This window comes from Lontra canadensis, unplaced genomic scaffold, assembly GCF_010015895.1.
Source record: "Lontra canadensis isolate GAN:19392208 unplaced genomic scaffold, GSC_riverotter_1.0 scaffold32, whole genome shotgun sequence".
NCBI lineage: Eukaryota > Metazoa > Chordata > Mammalia > Carnivora > Mustelidae > Lontra > Lontra canadensis.
The window spans coordinates 19,239,737-19,267,182 of record NW_022631026.1 but is presented as its reverse complement, the minus strand read 5'-3'; the positions used below and the strand labels follow the sequence as shown (position 1 = coordinate 19,267,182).

General features: G+C 52.8%; 1 protein-coding gene across 1 annotated transcript in view; it reads left to right on the top strand.

Annotated features, from left to right (window-relative positions):
• Nucleotides 1–27,446, top strand: part of DNMT3A (DNA methyltransferase 3 alpha) — a 70,425-nt gene that overhangs the window by 25,859 nt on the left and 17,120 nt on the right. Inside the window, 3 exon segments of the mRNA XM_032866974.1 lie at nt 1,570–1,840; nt 8,076–8,119; nt 8,577–8,723. Coding sequence (XP_032722865.1) covers nt 1,570–1,840; nt 8,076–8,119; nt 8,577–8,723 — 462 coding nt within the window.

The window sequence follows — 27,446 nt, the reverse complement described above, 5'->3', positions numbered from 1 at the left end:
GCAGCGCCCCGCCGAGGTGGTAGGCTAGCCTCGCATTTGCCCTTCCCATAGGCGTTTGTGAATGGAGCTGGACGGGGTTGCTCAGGCCCGGCCTGTGCCCATGGACGAGAACGTGGGGGACGCTTGCCTCTTCCGCACCATGAGGGCACCTCCATTCCTTCTGAGATGCCCTAGCCTACTTCCCCCAAGGACAGAATGCTCACCAGCCTCTCCTGCCCCCAGGCCATCCTTACAAAGTGTGTGACCTTGAGCAAGTCACGGAATTCTCCGAGAGCCTCCTTAGGAAGGTTGAGTGGCTCAAAAGGGGTCATGGTGAGAAGGAGCCTTGCCCACCACGCAGGGGCATTTACAAAGGACAGTTAGATGATTACTCTTGTTTTTTTTTTTTTAAAGATTTATTTATTTATTTGACAGACAGAGATCATAAGCAGATGGAGAGGCAGGCAGAGAGAGAGAGAGAGGAGGAAGAAGGCTCCCCGCTGAGCAGAGAGCCCGATGCGGGGCTCGATCCCAGGACCCTGGGATCATGACCTGAGCCGAAGGCAGAGGCTTTAACCCATTGAGCCATCCAGGCGCCCGTAGATGATTGCTCTTGATGTGATTCTTATTACCTGGAACTGTAGCAAGTTCCATTCTTAGACTCTTAGGGATGAAGGGATACATTTCCTATTAGAAGGGGAGCATGAGACACATGCGGGAGGTGGGGTGGGGGGTTCACTGTGGACGCTGCAAACTGCTTGTGGGAGCTGTAGGCTCTCCAGGGTCGGGGTGCCAGAGAGCACGTGGGGTCCAGAGCTGAAGGAAAGAACTGTGCTGGGCTTTGGGGCCCAACAGAATGCTTGTCTGGGAGGCCTCCTTTGACCCTTCCGCTCCAAGATGCAGCTAGTCCCTGTTTGGGTCTGGGCCTTGACAGGCCAAAAGGAAAGCTGAGGGAATCTGGCAAAAGTCAGATCAGCCTAAGGTGACCAGAATTGATTGGTGGCACTAGAGTCTTCTGAAGAGGGGTCGTGATTGGAAGTAGGGAGAGTGTGAGGAATGTTTGTTTTTTAAAAAAAATCCTTGATTGATTTATTTTTTGTGAGGCTTGAACTCCTAACCCTGAGATCAAGAGTTGTATGCTCTACCCACTGAGCCAGGCAGGCCCTCCAGAATGTTTGTTTTCACTTACACATAAATGTATTTTTTTTTTCACTTATGTATAGAGGGACGTTTGTTTTTAATAGGGGCCTCAGAATTGTCTTAGAGGCCCTCTGTCACCTCAGGGAGTGGGGGGGCGGTAGCGTGGATCACAGCGTGGGCAGTGAAACCAGGCTGGCAAACCTGCCTGCATTCTTCTTCTGCTTCTTATGCTCGAGTCCACAAGCCCATTGACCTCAGCAAGTCGGGCCCAGGGATCCCTTGAAACCGAGAGCAGAATTATGTGTGTATTTGCTTGCGTGGACGCTTATGTGGACAAGGTTTTCTGGACAATGGGTGGCATAACCTTCACCAGAATTTCAGGGGGGCTAGTGATCCAAAAGAGGAAGACCAGTGATCTAATTCTCCCCTCTTGTTTCTTCATCTTTCCAGGTGGAAAGCAGTGACACACCAAAGGACCCCGCAGTGACCTCCAAGTCCCCGTCCATGGCCCAGGACTCAGGCCCCTCAGAGCTGTTACCCAACGGGGACTTGGAGAAGCGGAGTGAGCCCCAGCCAGAGGAGGGGAGCCCCGCTGGAGGGCAGAAGGGCGGGGCCCCAGCAGAGGGAGAGGGTGCGGCTGAGACCCCACCTGAAGCCTCCAGAGCCGTGGAGAATGGCTGCTGCACCCCCAAGGATGGCCGAGGAGCCCCCGCAGAAGAGAGTGAGTCCTGGGGACAAGGGGCCGCCTCTTCTGGGATCCCCAGGATTCCCCCAAGGGTTAGAGACTGGGGCCAGCAGGCCCCAGCAGGCATGGGAGCTGGAAGTCTACTTGCCAAGGCTGTACCCCGGGGGCTGCTGGCTGGATGCAGCCTGCACACATGTTTTATTTGGCCCATGTAGTGTTTTAAACATTTTCAAAAATTAGTTGCCAGTATTTAAAAATCAAGAAATTTCACATAAAAATCTGGAGTTTTGGCTTCTCATGGAAAAAAAAAAAAAAGCTAGATCTGGCAACAGTGGGTTTGTAGAATGCCAACAGTTGCAGGACTGGGGTGGTGGCTGTCCCCCACACCCCTTTGTAGGCTGGTTGTGAGCCTCAGTTTCCCTCAGCCCTTACCTGGCCTGATGCTGCTTCTACAAGACCTGCAGCTCTCGGGGACTGCGTGCCGAACCCCTGGCCTGGGTGCTCCAGGCAGGGGATGCCCTCTGCCAGGAAGAGCCCACTTAGCCTGCCCCAGCACAGCGGTCTTGAACCCGCCACAGTTCAGCTGACTCAGCTCAAGTGTGGTTGTGACTGAGTGGGATGGGGGCAGCGCAGAGGGGGGTGACCAGTGTGCCAGGCCCCTTCCTCCCCAGACTTTTTGGCCTTGCCCTGGAGTCCTGGAAAATTGCCTGCTTTTCTCTTTCAGGTTAAGCCAGTGATTTCAGGGCCAACCGAGCTGTAAACATGTTAGTAATGAGGACAACTAGCATTTGTACCGGGCTTCACAGTTTACAGAGTGTTTCCTCATATATTACCACATTTGATCCTCACAGGGCCCTGCCAGGTTGTTTTGCATATGTGCATTTTAATTCAAAAAGTCTTCCTTCCAAGTGCGGTTGATGGAATGAGTAAATCGATTAATTGGCTTAACTTACTTTGCATGGATCAAAACCCAATATTCATGCAGGATTGAGAGCATTTCCAGAAAAGAGATTTCCAAATTAATATATATATATATATATATATATGCGTGTATATATATATGTGTGTATATAATATATATATACACATATGTGTATATATATACCTATATTTCATTCATTTATTATTCAACTAATATTTAATGATGTTCTTGTTATGTGCAAAGCACTTCCTGAGGTACTCTGTATTCGTTCTTTTAGTCCTCTAAACAATCTTCTTCAAGAGGTATTATTATTCCCATTTTAAGGCAAAAAAAACCCTGCCACTTAGCGAGATGAAGTGACTTGCTCAGGGCACCCCTGGAACCTGTAAGTGGTAGATCCAGGATGCATTCGGTCTTGGCTCTAAAGGTGGTGTACTCTTCTGCTGTCCCCTTTTATTCTGCAGTGGGGCTCAGGACTGGCTGTCCGGGAACTGCCCAGTGCTCCTGGCCTCACCTGAGTGCCTTGTGGGTGTGGGTAGGTCCTGACACTGGGTGGGAGTGTTCAAGGGGCTGGAGTGGAGGGAAACCCAGGAGAAAAGGGAAAAGAGACCCTCTTCCTCCCGCTAAGAATACCAGGTATTCCAGTGTGGAAACTGGGGGCCCATCAGTAAACCCAGCCCCCCCCGCCCCCCCACCACACAGTGTGCGGATTCCTGGGACCCCACCACGACTGGCTGGGGTAAGCTGCAGGCCTTCCGGCCTGGTGGGATGGAGCTAGAGTTCTCAGGCCATTCTTAACCCTTGAGTGTTTGCTTTCACTTTGGGGTCTCTCTGTCTCCGCTTCTGTTTGTTCCTTCTTCAGTCAGTCAATAGGTGTTTGTGAAACCTCCATTTGGTGTATGTGTCAGGATCTGGGCCAGGAGCTGGGGAAACCATCAGGAACAAAAACCTGGTTCTTGCCTTCAAGGACCTCACAGTCCGCTAGAGAGACAGACATTAATGAGAAATTCACGCTGAGAGGCGTGTGATTCTACAGGGAGATAGGTTCTCTAAGAGAAAGTAAACACAGTTCTATGAGGAACTGTGACCAGGGAAACCCCAGCCAGCCCAGCCTGTTCCACGGAAGCAGAAGGATGACTGGGGGTTCACCAGGTGAGGGGTGGTGTAGGAGGGACCGAAAACAGGTACAGAGGCTCCCGTGTAGGAGGGAGCAGGGCACCTGGAGTGGGCCTTTGAGGACATCCTCTCTGGGCATGGCGGGGTGTATGTGTGCGCGTGTGTGTATATGTGTGTGTGTGTGTGTGTGCGCGCGTGTGCGCACACAACATGATCTGCTTTATGTTTTGAAAAAAAAATCACTTTGCATCCTGGTTCCCGGAGTGGAACAGAGAGGCTGGGAAGCGGGGTTAGGGGGCTGCTGCAGGTGTAGAGGGGAGGAGGGCGGCTGTAATGAGGTGGCAGCAGAGGTGGAGAGAAGAGGGCAAGCACCAGGAACCCAAGGGGAAAGGGGACAGATGGTATCGAGGTGAACTCCTGGGTTTGGGATTTTCGTACATTAAGGGGGATCTTCCTCAGAATGCTCAAGCCTCCCTGACCTCCCAGTAGCCTTGGAGCATCCTGTGTTGTGTGCTTGTGGGCCTCAGAGCTGGGGGGACCCCTAAAGGCCACTGTGCATTGGCTGCATGCTGAGACTGGCGAGGTGCGGCCCCGGGGCATGGCAGTGGTCTACTGGAGGCTCGGCGGCCCAGCCCACAGCCAGCCACGCAGAACGCGTACACAGCTGCTTAGTTCCAAGGAGGGAGGAGACTAAGGCCCTAGGGAGGTAGCGATTTGGCCATGGTCTCCCTTCGTTCCCTCATTCCAGGTCTCCTCTCAGGGGACCCCATCCCTCTCCCCTAAGCCCCTCCCATTAGTTCCTATACAGGAAAAATGGAGGACTTTAAGGCAGCATTCCTGTGCACACAGGTGCCCCAGATCCTGGTAGTACAGCCAGGAGAAAGAAGGAGGAACAGGGGAGATGATGAGTAATCAGGACAAGAGCCACCTGGATAGGCAGGTGGTGGCCTTGGGACTGCTCCCGCACTCCTAGCATTAATGCCGCCATGATTGTAATAGAAACGATGGTCATATGGCTTCCTTTTACTGGATGTTGACTATGTGTTGAGTGTCCTATATCCCAACTACTCAAAGTGGCCCAGGGACCAACTGTGTTACCTGGTATCACCTTGGAATTTAGAAATGCAGAATCTCAGGCCCTACCCTAGACCTGTGGCGTCAAAAGCTACATTTGAAAGAGATTCTCATGATTTCAATGGATAGTGAACTTTAAGAATCCCTGCTCTTTAGTTACCTGTTCTCTTGCTTAATTTTTGTGATCATATGAGGAAGACTCTTATTGTCCCCATTTTTCAGATGGGGAGACTGAGTGTTCAGAAAGGTTAAGGTACTTACCCAAGATAATATAGCTGTGTTACCTGGTATCACCTTGGAATTTAGAAATGCAGAATCTCAGGCCCTACCCTAGACCTGTGGCGTCAAAAGCTACATTTGAAAGAGATTCTCATGATTTCAATGGATAGTGAACTTTAAGAATCCCTGCTCTTTAGTTACCTGTTCTCTTGCTTAATTTTTGTGATCATATGAGGAAGACTTATTGTCCCCATTTTTCAGATGGGGAGACTGAGTGTTCAGAAAGGTTAAGGTACTTACCCAAGATAATATAGCTAGTGAAGGATCGGATTAGGGTAAGCACAAAGCCCTTTCCTGCTCAGACTGGGCTAGTGACTGCCCTCTGAGGCAAGCCTGGCCTTAGCCTTGTCATGGAGATTTGGGTTCCTTTTAAAGGAAATTTGGGGTGGTCCCCTGCCCAGTTTAGGCTTAGACTGACAGGTAAGTGTGGTAGTGTTGGAGGCACCCTGGGCTCTCCTGCCCCCTGGACCTGAGATACTCTAGGGTCATGTCTGAGGCTGCCAGGGCCACCCTGGGAGGCACACAGCCACCTGGCCCGCCTATGACCCTGGGTCTGGGCCAGGAGCAGATGGACTGCAGAGGGAGTGTTGAGATAGCAGCTGACCCTCCTTGACTCAGGACAAGTTCTGCATTCTGAGGCAGGCCCGTTTGTTGTTTTGCTGGGCCAGGCTGGAAAGTGTGTGTGTGTGATATCACTCAGTGGGCATGTGCAGAATCTGTCTGGGAGAAAATTCCAGAAAGAAGCCAGTTGGAAACTGCACGAGGAAAAGTACTTCTGTTTGGGGGAGCATGGGGGCCAGGGAATAGGGAAGGGGAGAACACGAAGGTGGCGGAGGATAAAGTGAACGGGCTGGGCATTCAGGAGCCCTGAGATCTGATTTCCGCTTTGTCAGTCACTCTCACCCACCCCCCAGCCTCAGTTTCCCCACTGGCAAAATCTAGGGGCTGGGCAGGTGCTCCATCATCTCTATAGCTCCCTTCAACCCTGATTCTCTTTCATCCGAATGAATAGATGATTCCCCATAATGAGATGCCATGGAGGGAAATGTTTGAGAGGTCAGAGGGACCCCGCTGCGGCCTGGCCCGAGGGCGGGCGCCCCCTCCTGGCAGCCCAAAGCCTCGTTGGGAGACCGTCCAGGTGTGAGAGAAAAGGGGGAGGGGGGCTAGGGACGGGAGGGGGACCCGGCTCCAGGGAGCCCGAGAAAAAAATCAGGGGAGCTGGCTGTGCTGAGCAGAAGCACGGAGGAAGAGACAGCAAGACCGGGTGAGACGTACCTTCAAAGTCCTGTCGTGTAAAGTGTTAGCGAGCACCCCCGTTCCTGGCGCGCGCCCATGACAGACGCTGGTGCTTCCTCCCCGCCCCCCCCACCCTCCCCGGGCAGCCGGCTGGGCACCGTCCCTGTCCCTGTTGTGTGGCCCGCGCGTGTGCCGGCGGCGCTGGCCTCCTGGGCCCCTGCCTCCCCTCCCCTGGGCTCCAGGGGCGCTGTAACCCCTGGGCTGCCCCTCCCCCGGGGGCAAACACTCAGAACCCCAGGGCTTCTCTAGTGAGAGAGAGGGAAAGAAACTTCCTCTCCGGGGCCGGAGGAGGCCTTCAATGCTGTGTCTGGTTTCCGCTTCAGAGCCAGGAGATGAAGTAGGGGCTGTTTTTTCCGTTTTGGGCTCCCCCACCCCAACTACCATGAGCCAGCCTCATTGACCTTCCTGCTTTGGGCCCAAGCTCAGTATTCTTGGCTTCAGAGATAGGAGTTCAGGGGCCCAGGTGGGAGGAGGGCTCACTGCCCCCCCCCCCACCCCAGGAAGCTCTGGAAGGCATAATCACCCCAGTCCCACAGCCAGGGGTGGCTAGACTGCAAGGTGTGTGCCGGGCCTGGGAAGGGCATCTGGGTGAGGACCTGAGAGGACCAGGGTGGGAGGACAGGGATATTCTGGAGGAGTGTGGCTGCCCTCCCAAGTGGGGTCCGGACAGGGACGGGGAGAGGATGGGACTCTCCTATAGACAGAACTTCTGGGGCTTCTGCCCCCCCGGGGAGCCTTTGCTTCTAGGAACTGGAATCTGGGCCTAGCTGGAGAGCTGCAGAGAAGAGGCAGAGGGAAGTGCCTTAGGGAAAGGGATCCAAACTGATATTTATCGAGCACCTACTACAAGCTACCTCCTGCTCCAGGCACTCAAGGTTCCCAGTAACCTAAGATTTTAAACAGTTGGCTATCTTGATTCAGTGAGAAAACAGGCTAGAAGAGGTTATAGAGGTCACACGGAAACACCTGGAATCCAAGTCTTTTAGAAGAAAGGTTCAGGGTGGGGAGTGGGGGTGCAGAGGCAGGTATGGTAACAGAACCACAGTGTTGAGACCTGCAGAAGGACCCTAGAGATAGATCATCTCCAGCCTCATTATCTTCCAGATAAGGAAACAGCCTCAGAAACAAAGTTGCTTCACCAGAGTCTTGCTCCAGTGGCCCTGTACCCCGCTGCCCCCGAGGACATCTTTGCCTCACTCCCTAGAAGCATACAGCTCCCTTCCAGGGCAGGGGGAGACTGTGGCGTCTGGCCCCTTCTCTGGGAAGGGAGCTGTTCCTAGACAGCCCCGTCTGTGTACCTGAGACAGAGTCAATGGGCCAGAAGCCGTGGCCCTGGCTTTTCTATTGTTCCTTCGGATTTGGGCCTCCAGAGCTGCCCCAGTCCCTTCTCTGCTTTAGGCCTTGCTCTGAGTCCTTGGGGCCAGCATGGTGCCTAGCACACAGTGGGCCATCAGGTTTGACACATGAACAACTGAATGGTTAGAGGACCCCTGTCCCCGTGGCAGGGACCCCAGGCACAAGGTGGGGCCTCTGAGCCACTCCTGTAACTCTGCCGACAGTCCCTTTGTTCTTCCCTCTCCACAGGCAAAGAACAGAAGGAGACCAACATCGAATCCATGAAAATGGAGGCAAGTGTTTTCCTCAACCCCCAGGGGCTCTGTGGATCCTGATTCTAGAAGAAAGCCACCTCTCTGACCAACCGTGGCGAATGTGTGTGAGGGGATCCTGAGGTGGTCTGTCCCCTTCTTTACATGTCCCCGTGTAAGGAGGAAAGGAGATGGGTGTGGAGGTTAGAAGCCCCCCCCAACAAGGCAGCCAGCTGGTCCCCTCTGAGACCAGGCGCCTCCCCACATGGTTCATGTCCATGTGCCCCCCACCCCCCAGCCCGTGGCTCACTTCTCCAGCCCAAACAGGGCCTTGCCCAGCACTCTCAGGGTGGACATCTCTGGCCAGGAGTCAAAGCTCCTGTGTTCTGTTCGAGGTGAGTGCCTCCTCAGTTTCCCCTCAGGAGGAGCGAACCTTGCAGTGGGACTGTCAGTGCCCATCTTAATGCCAGTCTGTCTCTCTGTCGTCTCTCTGTCCTAGGGCTCCCGGGGCCGGCTGCGGGGTGGCTTGGGCTGGGAGTCCAGCCTCCGCCAGCGGCCCATGCCGCGGCTCACCTTCCAGGCGGGGGACCCCTACTACATCAGCAAGCGCAAGCGGGACGAGTGGCTGGCACGCTGGAAAAGGGAGGTGAGGTGCCTTCTGGCCTGGGCCCCAGCCTGCCCCACAGAATTGGAAAAGCAGAAGTTAGCTTCAGCCGCTCTCTGGAGCTGTTGTCAGGCCCCTGCTGAGCCTCAGTTTCCCCTTCAGGTTAACCTCTTGCACTTACAGGAAAACACTTAACTCCTAGGCAGTGACTGGTTTCTTTTTTTGTTCAACAGATGTTTATTGATCACTTCCCATGTCTCCGGTAGTGTACTAGGCTCTGTGCATATACAGTTCCTGGCCTTGTGGAGCTGACGTTCTGATGGATGAGATAGAACAAGTAAAGACAGAAAAGTAAAGGAAGGGCTGAAATAGAGGATAGCAGAAGCCTGCTTTAGGTGGGGTGGTCAGGGGAGGCTTCTTGGAGGAGGTGGCCTTTTAAAGTTAAGACCTAAAGGAGCAGGAGAGCTGGCTCTGATCTGGTTGCTCCTCGGTCCTCCAGTCTCCACTACCTCAATGCCTCTTGCTGCTAAATCCCTCTACTGGCTAGCTTCTACCACCCCCCACCCTCGACCCTGAGCCCCCGCTGCCCACGACCTCCATGGAGGGTATCTGGTGAGGAGTGGGGTGGGGTAGAATGTTCTAGGCAGAGGAAACACCACAAGCAAGACTCCGACTTGTTTGGCAAAACGAGAGACCAGTATGCCCCGCGGGAAACGAGCGAGGGAGAAAGTGGGGTCAGACAAGGCTGGGAGGTAGGCAGAGGTCTAGCCATGTGGGGCTCTGCACGTCTTGGCCAGAAGCTGGTATAATTCTGAGTACATGGAAGGTTTCTCTGCAGAGGAATGATTTGATGTGGATTAGAGGGACGGCAATGGAGACAGGGAAGATTCAGGATGTATTTTGGAGTTAGAATCAGTAAGGCTTGCTGATGGATGGGAGGGGTGAAGGAGGAGAGGAAGTAGAAGGACCCAAGGACAACTCCCAGGGGTCTCACCTGAATACCTAGTGATGGTTGTGCCATGTCCTCAGATGGGGAAGGCAGCTGGAGGAGCGGGTTTGGGACTGCTGGGAGCTGGCAGTTCAGACTGAGAGGCCGAGGTGCCTGTAGCCGACGAGGTAGGCAAGTCCGCACTTCAGATGCAAAGATGGGAGGACGTCAAGAGCAGAAGCTGCTGTTTAAGTCCAGGGAAACAGATGAGCTCACCTGGGGATAGGGAGAGAGAAGAGCCCAAATCCCAAGTTTCCTCCAACTGCACCCCTGGAAACCACACTATTTATGGGCTGTGTAGAGAGGACTGCAAGGGCTGAGAGGCATGTCCATTGCCTCTGACAACCTGGAGGTAGCTGGTGACTTTTCTAAGAGAAGCTTCCGTGGGGGTGGAAGCCAGCCCATGGCAGGCTGCAGCAGGGACAGGAGGTGAGGCCGTGGGGACCGAAAGACCAAGGAGTCAGCAGCCCATCAAGCCCGATGTGCGGGGCCGCTCTCCTGTCTGATCCGCAGAGATGGTAGACCTCCGGCAGCAGGGAGGGAGCAGAAATGGTGTGAGTTGCCACCATCTGGGGCGTTCGCCCCAGGCCTTCAAAGGAAGGCATTGTCCGACTTACACTGTGTGAGCGCCGCTCTAGAAGAAGTTCAGAATGAGGTAGAGGTTTTGTCTGTGTGATGGTCTCCAGTTCCTTCGGGCTCCAGGAAGGCAGAAATTTCTCTCCTGGAAGGGCCTGGAGAAGGGGCGGCCTGTCGAGGGTCCCGGAGAAGACAGGCACTTGACACTGAGCTCAAAGTGTGGTCTTTAGGACGAAATTCAGGAACTGGGGCTGTTCTTGCCATCTGGTGGGTTGCCTACTAGTCAGCCCCCGGCAGCCAGCGGGGGCAGGGCGGAGGGGTGCGTTTTCCTGCTCTCCGGGAGTCCTGGAGCCAGAAGGCTATGCATAATGACGTTTAGACCTGGAACACTCATACATTCTGTGGTTCTCAGACTAGGCTTCCCTGAAGAAGCAGTATGGAAGCCTGCCCTCAGCTGCCAGAGAAAAGGGGATCTTCTCTCAACTCACAGGAAAAATTAGGATAGTCGGGGCATTTTCTCGATTTTATCATTTCCACTAGAACTTAAAAAGACTTGATCATGGGCCTCTTGTAGCATACGCAGAAGCAGAGAGAGTGGTGGGCTGAAGAAGTCCCCACGTACCTATCACCCAGCTTCAGCAATCATCAAAAGCTTTTCTAGTAAACTCTCGATGTTTGCCATCCACTTCCCCACCCCCAGCCAAGAAAGGTCATTGATGAGCATTAACAGAAAAACTTGAAAAGTTGATTCAATTGAAAATGTTTTAGGTATATGTGACTTGAGATGTAGAGGTCTTCCCCTGCCCCAAAATATATTTTCTGGGGCGCCTGGCTGGCTCAACCTGTTGAGCACAAGACTCTCGATCTCTGGCTCTTGAGTTCAAGCCCCACGTTGGGTGTAGACCTTACTTAAAAAAAATAATAATATACTTTTTGCCAATCTTTTCCTTCCTTATTTATATTCTGTGACTAAAGAGTCCATCGAGAATTTGTGACTGTCAGCACAGGAGTCAGAGCTGCTGGTCGCCTCAGTCTCAGAGTAGGGGGCAGGGGCTGCACTTAGGTGCTGGCCACAGGCTCGGGCCCCCTTCAGGCTTCCTGCTGCCTGCTGAGGCCTGGCCCCAGTACCATACCCGGCGTCTAGCGGACAGCCAGCTGCAGGTAACACGAATGCTGGGGAAACACAGCTAGCTCCAAGACTGTTAGGTTCCCTTCAGACTGAAGAGTAGTAACTGTCCCCACAGAGTGGCCTACTAGAGGTAAAGAAACTCTTCCACCCCTGGCCACCTCACCTCGTTCCCTGGCATTCTACCCTTTCTTCTGATACTGCCTCCCTTGGCCTTCCTGACCTTGGCCCTGAAGTTCTTCCCCATTTCCTCCAACTGCATCTGCTCAGCCTCCTCCTTTGTCCCATGGCGATGGCATCCCCAGATCTCTGCCTACCCCTCCGCCCCCCGCTGCTCTTGATCCCCCTTAACAACTTAAGGGCTCTCGGGGCGCCTGGGTGGCTCAGTGGGTTAAGCCGCTGCCTTCGGCTCAGGTCATGATCTCAGGGTCCTGGGATCAAATCCCGTGTCAGGCTCTCTGCTCAGCAAGGAGCCTGCTTCCCTCTCTCTCTCTCTCTCTGCCTGCCTCTCTGTCTGCTTGTGATCTCTCTCTGTCAAATCAATAAATAAAATCTTTAAAAAAAAAAAAAACAACTTAAGGGCTCTCATAGATCCTACCATCTACCTGCCTTCCTCCCAGAAAGACACCTCCCCTCCAAAGCGGTTCCAGATGTTTCCTAGGCAGTGTCACTTGAAGGGCCAGCCAGCCCTTCCTAACCTCAGAATGCAACACCTGCTCTTTAAAACTTCCAGCAGGGCCCCGTTATTGGGCAGCCAGAACCCTCTGTGTCTGCGCACTGTGTAAGATACTGGGGGTACTGGAAGGTTAGAGGATGCCTAGTCACCCCAAGATAGGGTGAGGGTTCAGGGTACTTCGGGAAGGGCATCACCCGTGGATCATCCGTGCATCAACAAGAGGTGGCTTCTGGCTTTTAAGGGGTGAACTGGAATTTAGGAAAGAGGGAAGAAGGGCATTGCAGAGGGAGGTATATGGCCTGTGCAAAGGGTCTGGGGCACAAAGCAGCATGGCCTTTTCAGGATTAGGAAGGGAAGTTCGTGGTGGGGCACAGGATGTGGGGCCTGAGGACTGTGTTGTCCCGTCTTGGGGTTTCCACCAGACCCCAGTCTACACCTGCCCCTTCCTTGGTGCACGTGCCCCACCTGGGGGGCCTGCTTCTCTTAAAATATTCCACCAGCTGCATTTCCTTTTGCCATGACACACTTGTCAATCCAGTTATTAAGTGAGGTTCACTTTTGACTTTTCCATCTGAGATTACCTACCTCCCCAGGCTTTCCTCCCCCAGAAAAAAAAATGTTTAAGACGGCTTAGAATATCACAAAAGGAATGAAATGTAAAGTAACTGGGTGAGGAAAATGAGACATTTGCTCCTTCCCTGGGACTGAGGTGGGAATTCTGGCTGGAGGTGGGAAGCTCTTGTCTTCTGTCTGTCCCTTTATGGATTCCCTTTACTTCCTTCCTAAGCCTTTTAAGGACTAAGCTGTGCTTAAATCATGATGACAACCTATAGTAGCTCCCCATTGTCTCCCTTATGGTGTCAGGAATCCTCAGGCCGTTTTTCAGGCGTTGGTGCTCACTGTGACTTCCTCCCACCACACCTCACTACCGTTCTCTATGAGAAAGGTCCTCTGAGAGGGACCAGTCCCCCCTTTATATTGGCCTCTTCTTTCCTCCCTGCCTCTGCTCCCCCCTGGGGTTTCATTTATCTGTTCTTCAGGAGTCCACAAGGCTCTCTGGCTCATCCTGACCCCCTTCTCTGCACCCCATAGCCCTTGCTATTAGTATTTTTGGCTGTAGCACTCTGGGAAACTTCATAGGGTGTTTTTCACTATTTCTTCCCTGTTAGTCGAGTCTTCCCCCATCACACCCAGTCTGATGTTGGGCAGGGGACATGGGTTCAGCAAATGGCTGTGGGTTGGCCATGCAGTTGACGGGTTGGTGAACGTGGAACACCTCCTCAGAGAGCTCAGGCCTGCGATTTCTGCCTTGAGGCCCCAAGCCCTTGGTTTCCATAGGGTTTTCTCAGAGGCGCCGACAGGTGGGGACCCGTGCGATTAGGTTCTCATGGCTGAGGTGGTGCCCTGATTCTTGTCCACCCTGTGTTCCTGCAGTTTCTGCTGGGCCTTTGCTGTGCTCCGCCCGGGAGAACTGGGCCCAGGCCCTGGCAGGCAGAGAGGGTCCAGGCCCTGGCAGTGGGGAGGGCGGGTGTGAGGCAGTTCCTCCTCCCAGGGGAGGCCAAGGCCTAGGCTCTTCTTTCTGATAATTAATGGAACAGAAGGACCCAGGGGGAGTACTCTGGGCTTAGGAAGGGCTTCTCCTATGTGTTACTTCATTGGTTCTCGCCATGGTGAGGTGGAGGGGTGAGGAGGGCTAGTCAGGCAGTTGGGACAGTCATCCAGCCAGAGGGGCCATGGACCCCCAGTTTGTACCACTGCTTATGGCTTCAGGGCTCATGAGAAGCTGGGGGATGCTAGGGCTGTCAGTAGTGTCTTCCCCGGAGCCCGATTTTAAAGTTCTGTCAGGGCAAGGGTACCGTGTCCTGCTGATCTAGGATCTGGTCCTTTTTCTGGCTCCGATCCCAAAGGAGGAGGGACTCATGCCTCTTTACACTTACAGGAGGCTTCGTACATACTCGGTAGCGATGATGGCAAATCATCTGTGGTTCTAGTCTCTCGTCCCCTTCCGTGCCCCTCCTATAATGGGCAGCACCCCCATCCCATGCCTCCAGGTTGCCCTACAGGCAGCAAAACTTTCATATTCCTGAAGGGAAGGGTGCCTTTGGAGGCAAGTTCAAATGCCACTTGGCGACTTACCAGAGGTGGGACCTCAGTGTCTCTTTCAATCTCACCGAGCTGAGGTCCCTCGGCCGTAGCTGGCCTTGGCTCTTTGGGGTGCTCCTGGGCGTGGCTCATGCCCACGTGAGCAGCCCTTGCCCGTGCTTGCTTTCTGCCTCTCCCCAACCCGAGCTTGGTAGACGCAGGCCCTCTGCGCACTGCTGTCCCCAGGGCTGGCATTCCAGAGGGACTGGGTAAAAGTGTGCTGAATGAATCAATAATTTGAATCTCAGAATCATGTGGGCTAATAAAGGAATTCTTAATATCCAAAGCTCCTAGGGCAGGGCTCGTCTAAAACAGGAACCTGATGATTTTTGAAATGATTTTATTTATTTATTAATTATTATTATTTTTTGGAAATTATTTTAAATGACACACGTATTACACAAATGCGTTCTTCTTGTAAAAAAAGACTCACCCCTCCCCCATGGGTTTAATTCCCCCAGCAGAAGCACTTAGTTGTTAGTTTGGTGATAGGACATGATTTTTTCTATCCATCTCTGTGTGTATAAATATATAATTTTGTTTCACAGTTGTTTTGTTTCTTTTCCTTTTTTACATAAATGGAACCACATCGTAGTTTCATTTTACAGCTTGGTCTTTCACTTACAATAAGTACCAACAATCTAGCCATGCAATTACGGTTCTATCCCACTGTATGGATTACCATGGTTCTACTTACTTGTTCTCTGAAGTGGGGGGAGGGGTGCGCAGCGTTTGTTGGTTGTAGTGTTTTACCGCATGAGCACCTACGGCGGTGAGCATCCCTGGTCCTGCCTCTTTGTGCATCTGTGTTTCTCTAAGACAGACACCCAGAAAGAGAAATGCTAGGTCGAAGGGACTGTGTACTTTGCATTTTGTCAGGTCTGCCAAATTGCCCTCCAGAAAGGGCAAGGACCAATTTATGCTCCCATAAACAGGGCATGAGAAGACTTCCACCTTTGCCAGCATCAATATTGGGCTAATCTAAGGGGTGGGAAAAATGGTATCCTGTTATGATTTTAATTGGCGTTTCCCAGACAGTAAGTGAGGTTGGACATCTTTTCATATGGTTACGGGCCATTTGTGCTGTTGCTACTAGGAGCCCAGCAAATGTTGCTTCTGCTTGCTTTATAACCCCGCCATGCTTCCTGTCCGTGTTGGGGAGAACAGCCTGTGAATGTCCAGAGGCTCGTCTCCTGCTGTGCTATATTCCATTTAATAAGCAATCGCTAAGCACCTACTAAGTAGGGGGCCATTGTGCTGGGGGCTTTGGGAATAAGGAGATGAATTAGGTGTGATCCCCTGGGCTTTAGTACAGGAGACCTGAGAAATGGTGGCACCACAACATAAACCATTAAGGACTAAAACCAGGTTATGAGCAAAGTATGTGGCAAGTAGTTTGAGGGTGTTCTGGTCAGCAGGCATTCCTCACTTATCTGCCGCATGTAAATTTATGACAACCTGAACTTTCTTGCAGGATGGCCTCAAAAATAACATCTCCCTTCCAGGAAGTGAGGCCATTTGGGGCAGGCATGACAAGACTACTTTACCCAAAGGCTGAACAGGTTTTTAAAGGTATGTCTGTGACAGCCTGTAATCAGAATGACTTTCAGGGCTGGCCTTTAGGATGGGCTGTGAAATTGTCATCCTAGAGGCTCCCATGGTCTCCTAAGTAGGTGGGCCGTTTGCACACTGGAGCGTTCACTTCATCTGGGGGGCACAGAGAAGAGCTCTTAGAACAACCCCCACTGCTTAGGGATGAGAAAGCAAGTGGTAGCCATGGGTGGGTCTAGCGGCTGACCGCACCAACCCTGGAACCCAGCGAAAGGGGTCGGACTTGACTGAGCACCTATTTCTTGCCAGGCACTGTGCCAAGAGCGTTCACTTTCACCCCAGAGCTAAGATGTGATCAAGTGAATGTGTATATCGGGACCCACCAAACAGAGTCTGCTCCAGGGTCCCAGCCCAGGGTGGAAATGTAAACTTCAGTCCATTTGCGCTTATGGGAAACACTTGTCCGCAAACCTCATGGGCACCAATCACAGTCGTCTGGCTCAGCTTTCGCGCCAGCTCACCTGAGCCTAAAAAAACAGGACCTGCTAGCCTTATAAGGAAACTCCTGACGTCCTAGCCAATCGAGCCCTGCTTCCGCCTTGCCTCTCCTAATATTCCGGCAAGCTCTCTCCCATCCAGAATCCCTCCGGGAGAGTGCTCCATTACGTTTTGGGTTCTGTGCTCCCCGATCCGTGGACTGTTTTCCCGTGAGTAAAGGACATCAAACTTATTAGTAAATTGTTTTATTTTTGTCATTTGACAGATACATTGTCTGCAATTATTATAAGAACTATTTTTATCCTGGTTTTACTGATAGGAAACCAAGATTTCCCCTAGATAAGGAGGTAAGAGCCACATGGATATGCTTGTAGAGCATTCCCAGGTCAAGACTGATCTCATGCTGCTCTGTTTTGCACCCAAATGACTCACCTAGAACAGAATCTTCCTGGTTTGCAGTCATAGCTTCTCTTCCAACTAAAGTATGGGGTTAAAAGAGGGGCAGAGCTAGGTGGCCCAGCAGCCCCCAGCTGCATCCACTCCCCATCTCCAGGGATGCCCATGCTCTTTCTAGATTTGGGTCCTTTTCAGTCCTTGGGACTGGTCCACCCCGCTCAGCAACTGGTCCTGAGCCCTTCCTTCCCTTGAATTGCTGTTTTCTCATGATTGTCCCTTTGACATTGTGCGATTGGATTAAAACAATGTTGGAATGCAATTCAGGAGGCCTAGTTTCTGGACTCAGCCTGAGCCCCTGATCCATTTGAGAAGGTCTTTCTCCTCTCTGTCTGCACTTCAGCTTCCTTATTTGGAAATAAGGAAAACCTGACGGAAATAGACATAGCTGACCCCAGAGATTTTAAAATTTTGTAATTTGGGGGTGGAGGGCGGGAGTCATGCTCTGTAGCTCCTTTGTCTCCTATACTACCCTGTACGTGAATTCCAAATCAAGTACTCCAAATTGAGTGCGTTCTCAGACCTTACATACATACCTCTGCAGGAAGCACACACTTAAAGTATCCTGATAAGGATTTGTATAAAGACTTCTGTGACATTGATGTGTTTGGCGCTATAGTCTAGCTTTCCTTTCCTCTTCACTGCTATCCCTCTTTCCTCCTCTGGTGTTATATACCCAGATCAGAAAGGTTGACTGCGGTGCTATCTTCAGACACCAGGACTGGGCTGGGGAGGGGCTAAAAGGGCCATGTTGCAAAGCGTGCTCTGCACCTCCCCCCCCCTCCCCCCCCCCACCAGTGGTTGACACACCTGTCCTCCTGGGACATTTCCTTAGCTCGGGAATTCACGTTCCAGCTTCCGGCTTTGGTGGCCATCTGCTTAGATCTGCCCCTTATTATTGTTTCCTTTTCATGATCATATATTCATTCATTATTTTAAGGACTTGTTGAACCTTAGCTGAGCAAGTACCGTGTGCTCAGGCTTTAAGATAACACCACGTGTGTTTGGGTATCTACTGCATTTCCACATTTTCTAGACACTAAGGAAACAAATGTGGAGGAAAGCCAGAATCCCACCCCGGGATCCCCCTTCCCCTCCAGAGAGGTGGGCAGGTATGGGAATGTCTGCTGTAGACCAGTAGGGCCATTTTGGAAATAGGAGCATATGGGCCATGGGAGCGACTAACTAGCCCTGCCTGAGGACCTTGGCGCAGGCTTGCCGAAGAGAGGAGACAGCATGCAGGCCTTCCACGGGAGCTAGGAGTCTCCCTGGCATGGATGGTGGCAGAAGGGCATTGGGTGGGCTCCTGTGGCAGGTGCCGAGAAATCCTCTGGGAGTTTGGAGTCTAGAGCACCTCAGGATGGTTTGCATCGTTAGTTCAACTAAGGGAAGCATTCTCGTAGCACTTTCTTTTTTCTTTTCTTTTCTTTCTTTTTTTTTTTTTTTAAGATTTTATGTATTTATTTGACAGAGAGAGACACAGAGAGGGAGAAGCAGGCTTCCTGCTGAGCAGGGAGCCTGATGCAGGGCTCGATCCCAGGACCCCAGGATCATGACCTGAGTCGAAGGCAGAGGCTTAGCCCACTGAGCCCCCAGGCGCCCATCTAGCACTTTCTATGAGGCAAAGGAGAATATATAATGGTGATGTTCTCTCTGCTTTGCTTTAAAGAGCAGACCCATGTCCAGGAGACCCCCAGGGACGTTCAAGCATGGGGAGGCCGGCCTGCCTGTATGACTCTAGCCAGTACGTTAGACGAAGGAGCTAATGGGCTTGAATTCAGTTGTTACTGAACACACACAGGGCCGAGCTGGTGCTGGAGACTTGCTCCCTGAGCAGAGCGCCCGTCCCAGAGCCTCCTGGGGCTGCTGGAGGAGTCTGGACTTTTCACCATGAACCTCAGTGTCAGGTGGGAGCCCTTGGCGGGAGTGGCGGGGGGGGGGGGGGGGGGGGGGGGATTTCCCAGGAAGCTTCCTGGTGCAGGCATCCTTTGCGAATTCTAGTAGGGATCCATAAGGTCTTTCAGGGAAAGAACCACTGAGGGCAAAGAGGAGGCATGAAGCTTCTGGGTTGGGTAGGGAACAGCAAGAGGCTCTGGTATGCCGTGTGTGAGAGTCAGGAAGTGTAAGAGAGATAAGACGACAGAGGAAGATGGTCAGATCGGCAAAGGCCTTCCTGTCACAGTGAGAGACTGAGGCTTCATTGTGCAGGAGAGAGCAGGGGTGTGAGAGAAGCGAGTGTGGATTTTAGGAAGGTGACCCTGGCGGCATGGCAAGGGAGGCCAGAGCCGAAAAGCTGAGGAGGACGACGACTTAGGACGACATTCCATGGCTTTGACCGAGGGTCCAGGTGACAGGAGGCAGACAGGATAGAACTGTCTGCAGTTGGAGGGCAGGGAGAAACCTGCTTCGTTTCGGGGACTGGGGTTGGTGGTCCTTATCTGAGCTAGAGAATCCTGGAGGGAGAGCAGCTTTGGGACCGGACGGTGGTGTGGGCTTTTCATTTCCTTAAGGATGTATTTTGATCAGCAGGAGTTTTTCATTTTAATAAGGTCCAGTTTATCCCATTTTTTTTTCTTTTATTTTTTTAGTGTGTGTAGCTCTGAGAATTCTCTGCCTACTCCAAGGTTGGGAAAAGGTTCTCCTAGGAGGGGCTGGACCTTAGAGTTAGACGTTAGACAAACTGCTTTTGAGAAGTCAGCAGGGTGGCCGTGAATGGGGAGAGGTGTACCAGGCAACTCAAAAGGTGGGTCCGGAATCAGGGTCCCCGTTGTGGAAGGTGAGTGCACGCTGCAGGGAGGAGGGAAGGGCCTGGAGTGTGGAGAGCAGCCCGCAGCCCACACTGACCCGGATAGTGCAGAGCAGGGACTCAGAGCTCCTGGGAGTTGGTGGCAGCCGGGACTTCGAGGACTTCCCCAGAAGGAGCTCTGGAACCCATTAGAGGACCATTCAAGACCCCTTTGTCGCTAATCTGCGGAGCCCTTTCTAATCTGCATCAAGTGTCTGGTCATCCTGGCCTCCACCTCTCAGTTTATGCTTTCCCAAGGCCACCATGTCTTGTGTGTGTGTGTGTATGTGTGTTTGGGTGTGTATGTATAATTTTCCCAGTTTTCGGAATTGCCATTTTTTAATTACAACTCTTTGCAGCTGCCTTATGACTCTTCCCCTATTCCTCTTTAGTCAGTAAATGGTGGGCAGTATAAATATTTTAACTTTCCATTCCCAACTCGGATGGGTTGAACAAAAATAGGGATGAAACGGCTCAGTCTCCTGCGTATTTGCTTCTAGATGCTGTTTAAAGGGCAACTTTGTGGGGTAAACAGAAACCAAAACGTGAGTTGGACTTGCTTTATACATAACAAAAGTGCGATCAGAAGTCAGCATCTTGAAGGGTGTGTTGGTGTAATAACACTTCATCAGAATCACCTGGGCAGGCCATTCAAAAGGCCCATTCCCAGGCCCCTTTTGGAACCATCCTAGAGGCAGAAGCCTCTTGGGCGGTTCCCGGGAAAGCTGATTTTCTAGCCGGCTCCCCAGGTGATTCTGAGACTTATGGAAGTTTGAGAACCACTAAGCTTTGGATGATTCCAAGGAAACCAAACTTGGGACGCAAGTGATTCCTAAAAGATGTCTTTATTGCATCACCTACATTGCAGGGTGCGGGGTGGGGGGGTGCTCTGTGCACATTGGGGTCACCGGGGATTTTTGTTTTTGCTTTAACCACCATGACCTGGGCCCCTCCTCTGGATTCGTTCATTACATTTGGAATTTAGTGATGGGCCCTGGCCCCCCCCCCCCCCCGAGTTTCTGAAGCTCTCCAGGTGATTCTAACGTACAGCCTGGGGTGGGACTCTCCGATCTGGGAATCCTGAGCTGGGAAAGACGTGCGGCATCTAAAGCGGGCAGCGCTAGGGAACTGTTTCCAAACATGGGTGGGGGAGAGAAGACCGGAAAGGACTTGGTACAGGAATTCAAATTTTCCCTTTGGGATGGAGATTGTAGGCGTTCCTGCTGTTTTCAGCAGTTCACCGCAAGGCTCGTCCGCCGGGCTCCTCCTGGGGATTCTCTTAGGACTGAAACTTGAGAGGGTCTGCATGCCTGAATCTGAATGGTGGTCCCCGAGGCCCCTCCCTTTGACCCCCAGGCCTAGAGCAGGAGTGGGGGAGGGGAGGGAAGGGGACAGCAGCCCAGGCAGTTTGGGTTTACCAGGTTTCTTTTGACCCATACCCCCTAGGGGTGAAATGTACGCTTCTCTCAAGGATCAGGTTTCTAAAGCAAAGTGACCACATGGACAAGTCCTCAAGCCAACTTGTCATAGGGTTCTTTCCACCTCTCAAATGCTGCCCCCCGCAACTTCCTTCTGTCCTTCCTGTAACATTCAGCAGATATCCGTGGTCCCATCAGACTGATTAGGAAACCAGGATCCAGAGAAGCTAGGCATTTGCCCAAGGTCCTGGCATCCACTGTGATCCCCCGCTCGGTCTGAGCCCTCCCATCCCGCTACTTGTGGGGACACGGCGAGGTACGGGCCAGCCACATGGCCACCTGCTCCCCTCCTCCCTGCCCAGACCCCGCCCTCCACTCCCTGGTGGAGCCCTGCACACCCTGCCGCTCTGGGCTGGGGGCTGAATGCGATCTGGAGGGGAGAGCTGGCTTTGCGGGGAAGCCTTCCCCTTACTGAGCGGAGCTGGAGGGAGGGAGAAGGTGGGTGGGTCAGTGAGGAACGAGGGACTAGCTGCTGCTGCAGCTCCCAGAGCCTCGGCGGCTCTCGCGGGCTGGGGCTTCCAGGCCCCTGGCATCAGGGAAAGTGCCGCAGTGACTGGAGAGAATGACAGGGCTGGGACAAGTGAAGGCCGCCTGGGGTGACTGCAAGGAGAGATGAGGCCAGGGGTCAGCCAGGAAGGGCCTCCCGACCCTTTCTGTGGCTCTCTGGATCCCTGGAATGCGTGTGAGGGGGCCTGAGTGTGTGGATTGTACAGCGGGCGCCCCGGGGCGCCTCCTGCCTTGCACCCCTGCCCTCCCTGTGCTGGGGAACCGGGGCAGCCGCAGACACCCCGGAAGATCTGGCTGCTCCTGTCTGAGAAACTCCTGTCTGTGCCCACTCCTCGCTCCCCCGCCGCCGCGCTCCTGTGCTCGCCCTCGCCGATCTGGGTCTCCGATTTCCTGCAGTACACGGAGACCGCCTCCCCACCACATAATTTACCACCTAATTGCATGCTGTCTTGGAGGAGGGCTGTGGTTCCGTGTGCGGTGGGTCTCGGGCACACAATCGGGCTGTGAGTAACACAAGGGTGGAGGCCCGTCTCCCCCACCTCCGCGGTGTCCTCCCAGGGCCCAGCGGTGGTGGGTGCTCGGGACGGCCGTGCTCCTGGATCCCGGGGTCTGGCTGGGGTTCAGGTGGGCTCAGATGTCGGCTCCAGAGTACAGCACGGCCCCTCCTGTGGGTTCTTCGACTGGCGAGGGGGATGGGGTGCCCCTGGCCCCCAGCGTTTGCCTGAATGCTGCACCTTTCCTGGGCCCAAGTTTGGGGAGGATGGCACAGAGCCCAACAGGCCGGCACAGTGCGGGTTGCCATAGTGACCCTTTTCGTTTCCTTCCGAAGGACGATCGTTTCTTTCAGCCCGTTTATCTGCCTGGGCTGCCACCATTCTCCGCACTCTGGGAACCACGCTGCCCAGCCCCATTACCTCTGCTTTGTGCCACAGGGAACCACTTGTCGGGAGGCTCGGTTCTAAATCACAGTCCAGTATCAGCCGGTGGCGTGTTCTAGCTTGAAGGGGAGCAGCGGGGACGGGCCCTGGAGATGTAGCCTCAGTTCAGACAAGGGCGCAGGGCGAGCTCACCTCGGCCTCTCCTACCTGCCCCTCCTCTCTCCAGACCGCTTCCTCCTCAGTTAGTGGCTCAGACCCTTTGGGTGGGCTCAGTTCCTGAGGGCTTCGGTTTCCTGGTTTGTAACAAGGACAGCCGGGGCCTTTAGTGGTTTCCACACCTGGCAAGAATCAGAATTACCGAGGGAGGTTTCTCAGTGGATTCCTGGGCCCTGCCCCAAGCCTGCTGATCTCCGCAGGAGGGCCCAAGAATCTGTATTTTTAAAAAAACCTCCTTGGGTGACCCTAATACAGTTAAACCCAACTGACTTGGGGATTCTCCTGGCAAGATGATCTGTGGGGCCCTTTCGGGAAGGAAAGGAAGCCCTGCCCTTTGCTGAGGACTGACCAGCCTTTCTGGGTTCTCAGGAGCTTCTGAAGAGCCCCTCGCAGGCTACTCATCAGGAAGCGGGTGTTTCCTGGTCAGGCTGGCTAAGCCAAGACCAGGCCCCCACCTTTCCCCCACAGGAGAAGGCTGGAGAGAGAGAATGACAGGAAGGGGGGGATGTTGCCATAACAACCAGCTCCAGGCGGAGGCCTCCCTTCCAGGGGCTGGTACTTCACCCCAGTAATGGTGGTTTCCATGGAGATGGGTTACTGAGGGACAAGGGGAACATTTGCCCCACTTAGAGCATTAGTGAGGAGCTGCCAGAAGGCAGAACATGTCTAGGTGGGAGCCTTGGACCCCTGTCAACTTGAAGCCCCCCCACCCCCCCAACTATGGCCTCTGCTCTCCAGGTGCAGGTCTGACACTCTCCTGCTTAGTTGCTCTCCCTGCGATTGGTCTCCCTAGCAACAAGTCCTGCTAACTCCTTGCTGTTGGCTCCGTGGCTATTTTTAGCTTCACTGCCAGCAGCCCAGTCCTGGTCATTTGCTTGCAACCTCCATATGGATTGCAGGGGAACAGGCAAACAGATTCCCAGGGCTCTTTGGGGGGGGTGCCTAGGCATGGACCTCTTAGTACCTCTTAGAATTTTGCTCTGGAAAGTATCTGTCCCCATCTGGGAACTTGGGCAGTGGATTCTGGAGGAGGCTCCCAAGACAATGTTGAATCCAGTTCAGCAAACACTGTTTAAATCCCCTACAAGGTGCAAGGAGGTCTAGTCCTCACTGCTTCCATCCGAAGTTGAGCGAGGTCCAGGCCCTGCCCTCTAGGAATGTTAATCTTGTGGAGGAGAAAGATGAGTACACAATTGCCTTAGTGGGCAAATACTGGCAGGTGCTGACAGAGGCTTACGAGGTGCTATGGGAGTACGGTGGAAGAGAGACAGGGTAATTGGGGGGAGGGGGGAGGTAAGGGAAGGGTCCAGAGCAGCACTGTCCCGGCAGAACTTTCTGTAACGATAAAAATGTTTTAAAATCTGTGCCGTCCAGAACAGTCGCCCCAGCCACGTGTGGCTCTTGGGACACCTGGAAGGTGGGCCAGTACAATTGAGGAACTGAACTTTTAGTTTTATTTAATTTTAATTAATTGAAATAGCACATGCAGTGAGTCATGACCCTATTGGACAGTTTGGGTCTAAAGAAACTTTCCTGGTGGAGGTAACTGGTGAACTGGGCAGGGGAGGCTAGATGGGATTTGGGCTGGTGGGAGTTGAAGGGGAGGAGTGAGGAACAGCATAAACAAAGGCACAGAGGCCGGGAAAGGGCATATTTTGGGAATAGCAAGTGGGTGGGCCGAGTGTGGGCTGCGTGATGTAAGCGCTATACAGATTGTGGGAGCCTTGAATGCCGAGTAGAGTGTTGTCTGTAATCAGCAGGTAGTCAGCGTCTCCTGTTCCCATGGGAGGCTTTTGGGCTTGTAGGTAGATCAGATCAGAATAGACATCCATTTTGACCTCATGGCCTGTTGTCTGGATAAAGCCTCCCTGGACTTGGGATGGCTGGGAATGCACGTGTGGCCAAAAAAGTACGCAGTGCATCCTCGATGTGGCTTTACAGATGGCTTCATAGGGATCATGGCTTCTCTGGTTTTGAGTAGAGGGACTCAGGTAGTTAAATATCCTGTTTCGTAGAGGCCACATCACCTCCCCACTCCTTCCAGCACTGGATGTCATGTCAAAGCAGACCACAGAACACCCAGCACAGCTGACATGGCAATCCCACCTTGACATGTGGGAACTCCTGCTGGGTTTGTCGGGGTTGGGGGGGTTGGTGGTCGGCTCTCAGTTCCGTGAGCTGGAAAGTCAGATTAACCGCACTCACTGCGACCGTGTTCTTCAGAAACACAGGAATGTGACAGATACCAGAATGTTAAATTTACCGATTTCTAAGGGATGGGTCCTCCTTGTCACACAGATCCTACTGCTTGTCCTTTGGCCTTTGGGCAACTTAGTGGTATCAGATCACGGGAAAACGCCATTAAGATTAGAAGTTTGCTTGATGAATCCAGGGTCAGTGTGAAGAGTCAGGTGTCCTGATACAAGGTAATTCATCAGGCCTGCTCTCTCCCTGTCAGGCAGGAAGTGTGCCCTCTCTTTAAGGTCACCCTCTCTTCGGGGCATCCTGGATCTTCCTCTCCAACACTTCTTTTAGGCTCTTGACATCCACCAGATCTTCTTTTCATTGAGGAGTTCCCCCTTTTCAGCCTACTTTTACCATGTTCCCAAGACCTTGCCTTGTCTTACATGACTCTCCTACTTCTGGCTGACGATCTTTATCACAATCAAAAGACCTGTCTCAGGGCGCCTGACTGGCCTGGTTGGAATTGATCTCGGGGTCCTGAGTTCAAGCCCCACGTTGGGTGTAGAGATTACTTAAATAAATAAACAAACTTAGAAAAAAGATCTATCTCAGGAGCTAGCCCTGGAGGATTACTTTGGAAGGTCGAAGACATACATGACCTGAGGATCCTTGAAGCCTGCCCTGGTTTTTTTCCTGACCTTTTGCTAAGGTCCCCTCTTGTTCTAACTCTGAGGTCTCTTCTGGTTGAGGGACTTTCTCTGCCCACTGAGCATGAAGAAGACACGAATCTCTGAGTGACTCAGCATCATATGGAAGAGGGGGAAACCCTTCCTCTCCGCATAACTACAGGAGAGGGACGGTACCCGAGGTTGGCGAGGGGGCAACCTTGAGTTTGGGCTTTCTTTTGCTTAAGCTGGGGGCTGTGTAGGAGACATAAGATTTGAGTTAATTTTAAAAGATAAGAGTAAGGAAGTTTGGCAGGTGGAGGGAAAGGCTACTTTATAAGTGGGTCAAGAGAAAGTGAAACTGATGATGGCCCTGGTCCATTCAGACACCTTGAGTCCTGGCTGCGTGCATAGAAATCGCTGCTTGCTATCTGAAGAAGTCCCAAGACCCAAGAGTTGTAGAGTCGAAGATATTATAGCCACGTGGTAATGGAGAAGGAAGTGTCATAGAGGAGATAGGGTGTCTTTAAAAAGAGCCAGCCAAGCCAGATCAGAAACTTCATTTGAGAGAAGGCCCGTGTGTGTGTGTTGGGGGGGGGGGTTGTGTCTGGAGTGGCCTTGTTTACTGGCCCTGGATGCTGAACAGACATCAGTGAGAGAAGCAGCAAAGCAAGTCCTATTGCATTCCTTAAAGGACAAGAGCAGGCAAGAGGTACAGATTCATGGTTTCTTGTCTCTGCTTGGGGCCCTCCTGAAAAATTGTGCCAGAAACCTTGATGGGGTTAAAAGATGGGCTGGAGCAGAAGAGCCTGTGTTTTGTGGAATGGCTCCTTCTCCTGGCTGTATGGTTGCTGGGCCTCCGTCCAGCTTGGGAGAGGGAAGTTTGAACTCCCCAGGTATTATTTGGAGAAAGCCCTCTCTCTGGTTTGGCATCCTCCTCCCTCTTCAGGGCTTGCTTGCTCTGATGGCCCTTGGAAAAATGATGAGCCCCAGGAGGGAAGGTGGGCTGTCCTTCCCAGCACATCTCTTGACCTCATTCTGTGGGCATGGCTTCTAGCTGGTATGTTCCCAGCTGACCATGGCTGGAAGCCAGGCATCTGGGGCATTATCTCTTTAAGAGATGCTGGTATCCCAGGGCCTGGGAGGGCAGATGTTATCACTTCTGTTTTACAAATGAGAAAAACGGACCTCTCGGAGTTAAGTGACTTGTCAAGGTCATGGTGGTGGAACCAGAACCCAGGACCATATCTTCCGACAGGTGCTGCTGGCTAAAAGGCCCTCTGCTGCCCTGAGCGATTACGTTCAGTTCCTCTGCTCCTCCGATTCGTCATGCAAACTGAAACCAGGCTGATCTTTCCAAAATATCTGTTCATCTGGTCTTCTCAGAAAGTCTGCTGTTTTTCTTCGCTGCTCTAGGATGTCTCCATTGGCCTCCTTCTCAGCAGCCTTTAGCCTGAGTCGTACTGGGAGGTGGCAGGTGGAGGTGGGCACAGATTTTACTCCCATTCCAGCCTTAGATCTCTTTATTTCCTTCCTGTCTTACCTCATTCCAATCGGATTCATCTCTGCTTTGCACTGCCCTCCTTAGCCTCATTTATCATTCCTATTAGCCATTTTTCTGGTGGCTTTCAAGCCAGCCAGGTCGGTGGGTCTTGGTATTTGTGGTATAGTTATCTTCACAGATGTTTTTCAATGACCTTTTCCTATCTCCCCAAGTGTAGTTGAATCTGTCAACTCCTTGAAGGCGGGGCCAAGACGGTCTGCTTCTGTATGGGATGTGGGTGGAGCTGTGTGTGGTGCGCGCGCGCGCGCGCCTCCTTGCGGGGAGGGACCTCTGCTCGGGAGGAGGGAACTCGAATTGGTTGAGGCTGCACCTGGGGGCTGCACCTGGAGGCTCCAGGCGAGGAAAGTCGTTTCTTTGAGCCGCAGATGGTTGTGCCCAGGGATGAGAAATTGCCGAACTTTTCGGGTGTGCCCTCCCCACCATCACCTTGCACACAGGAAAATGGGACATTCAGCACAGATGCTGAGTGACCTAGGGG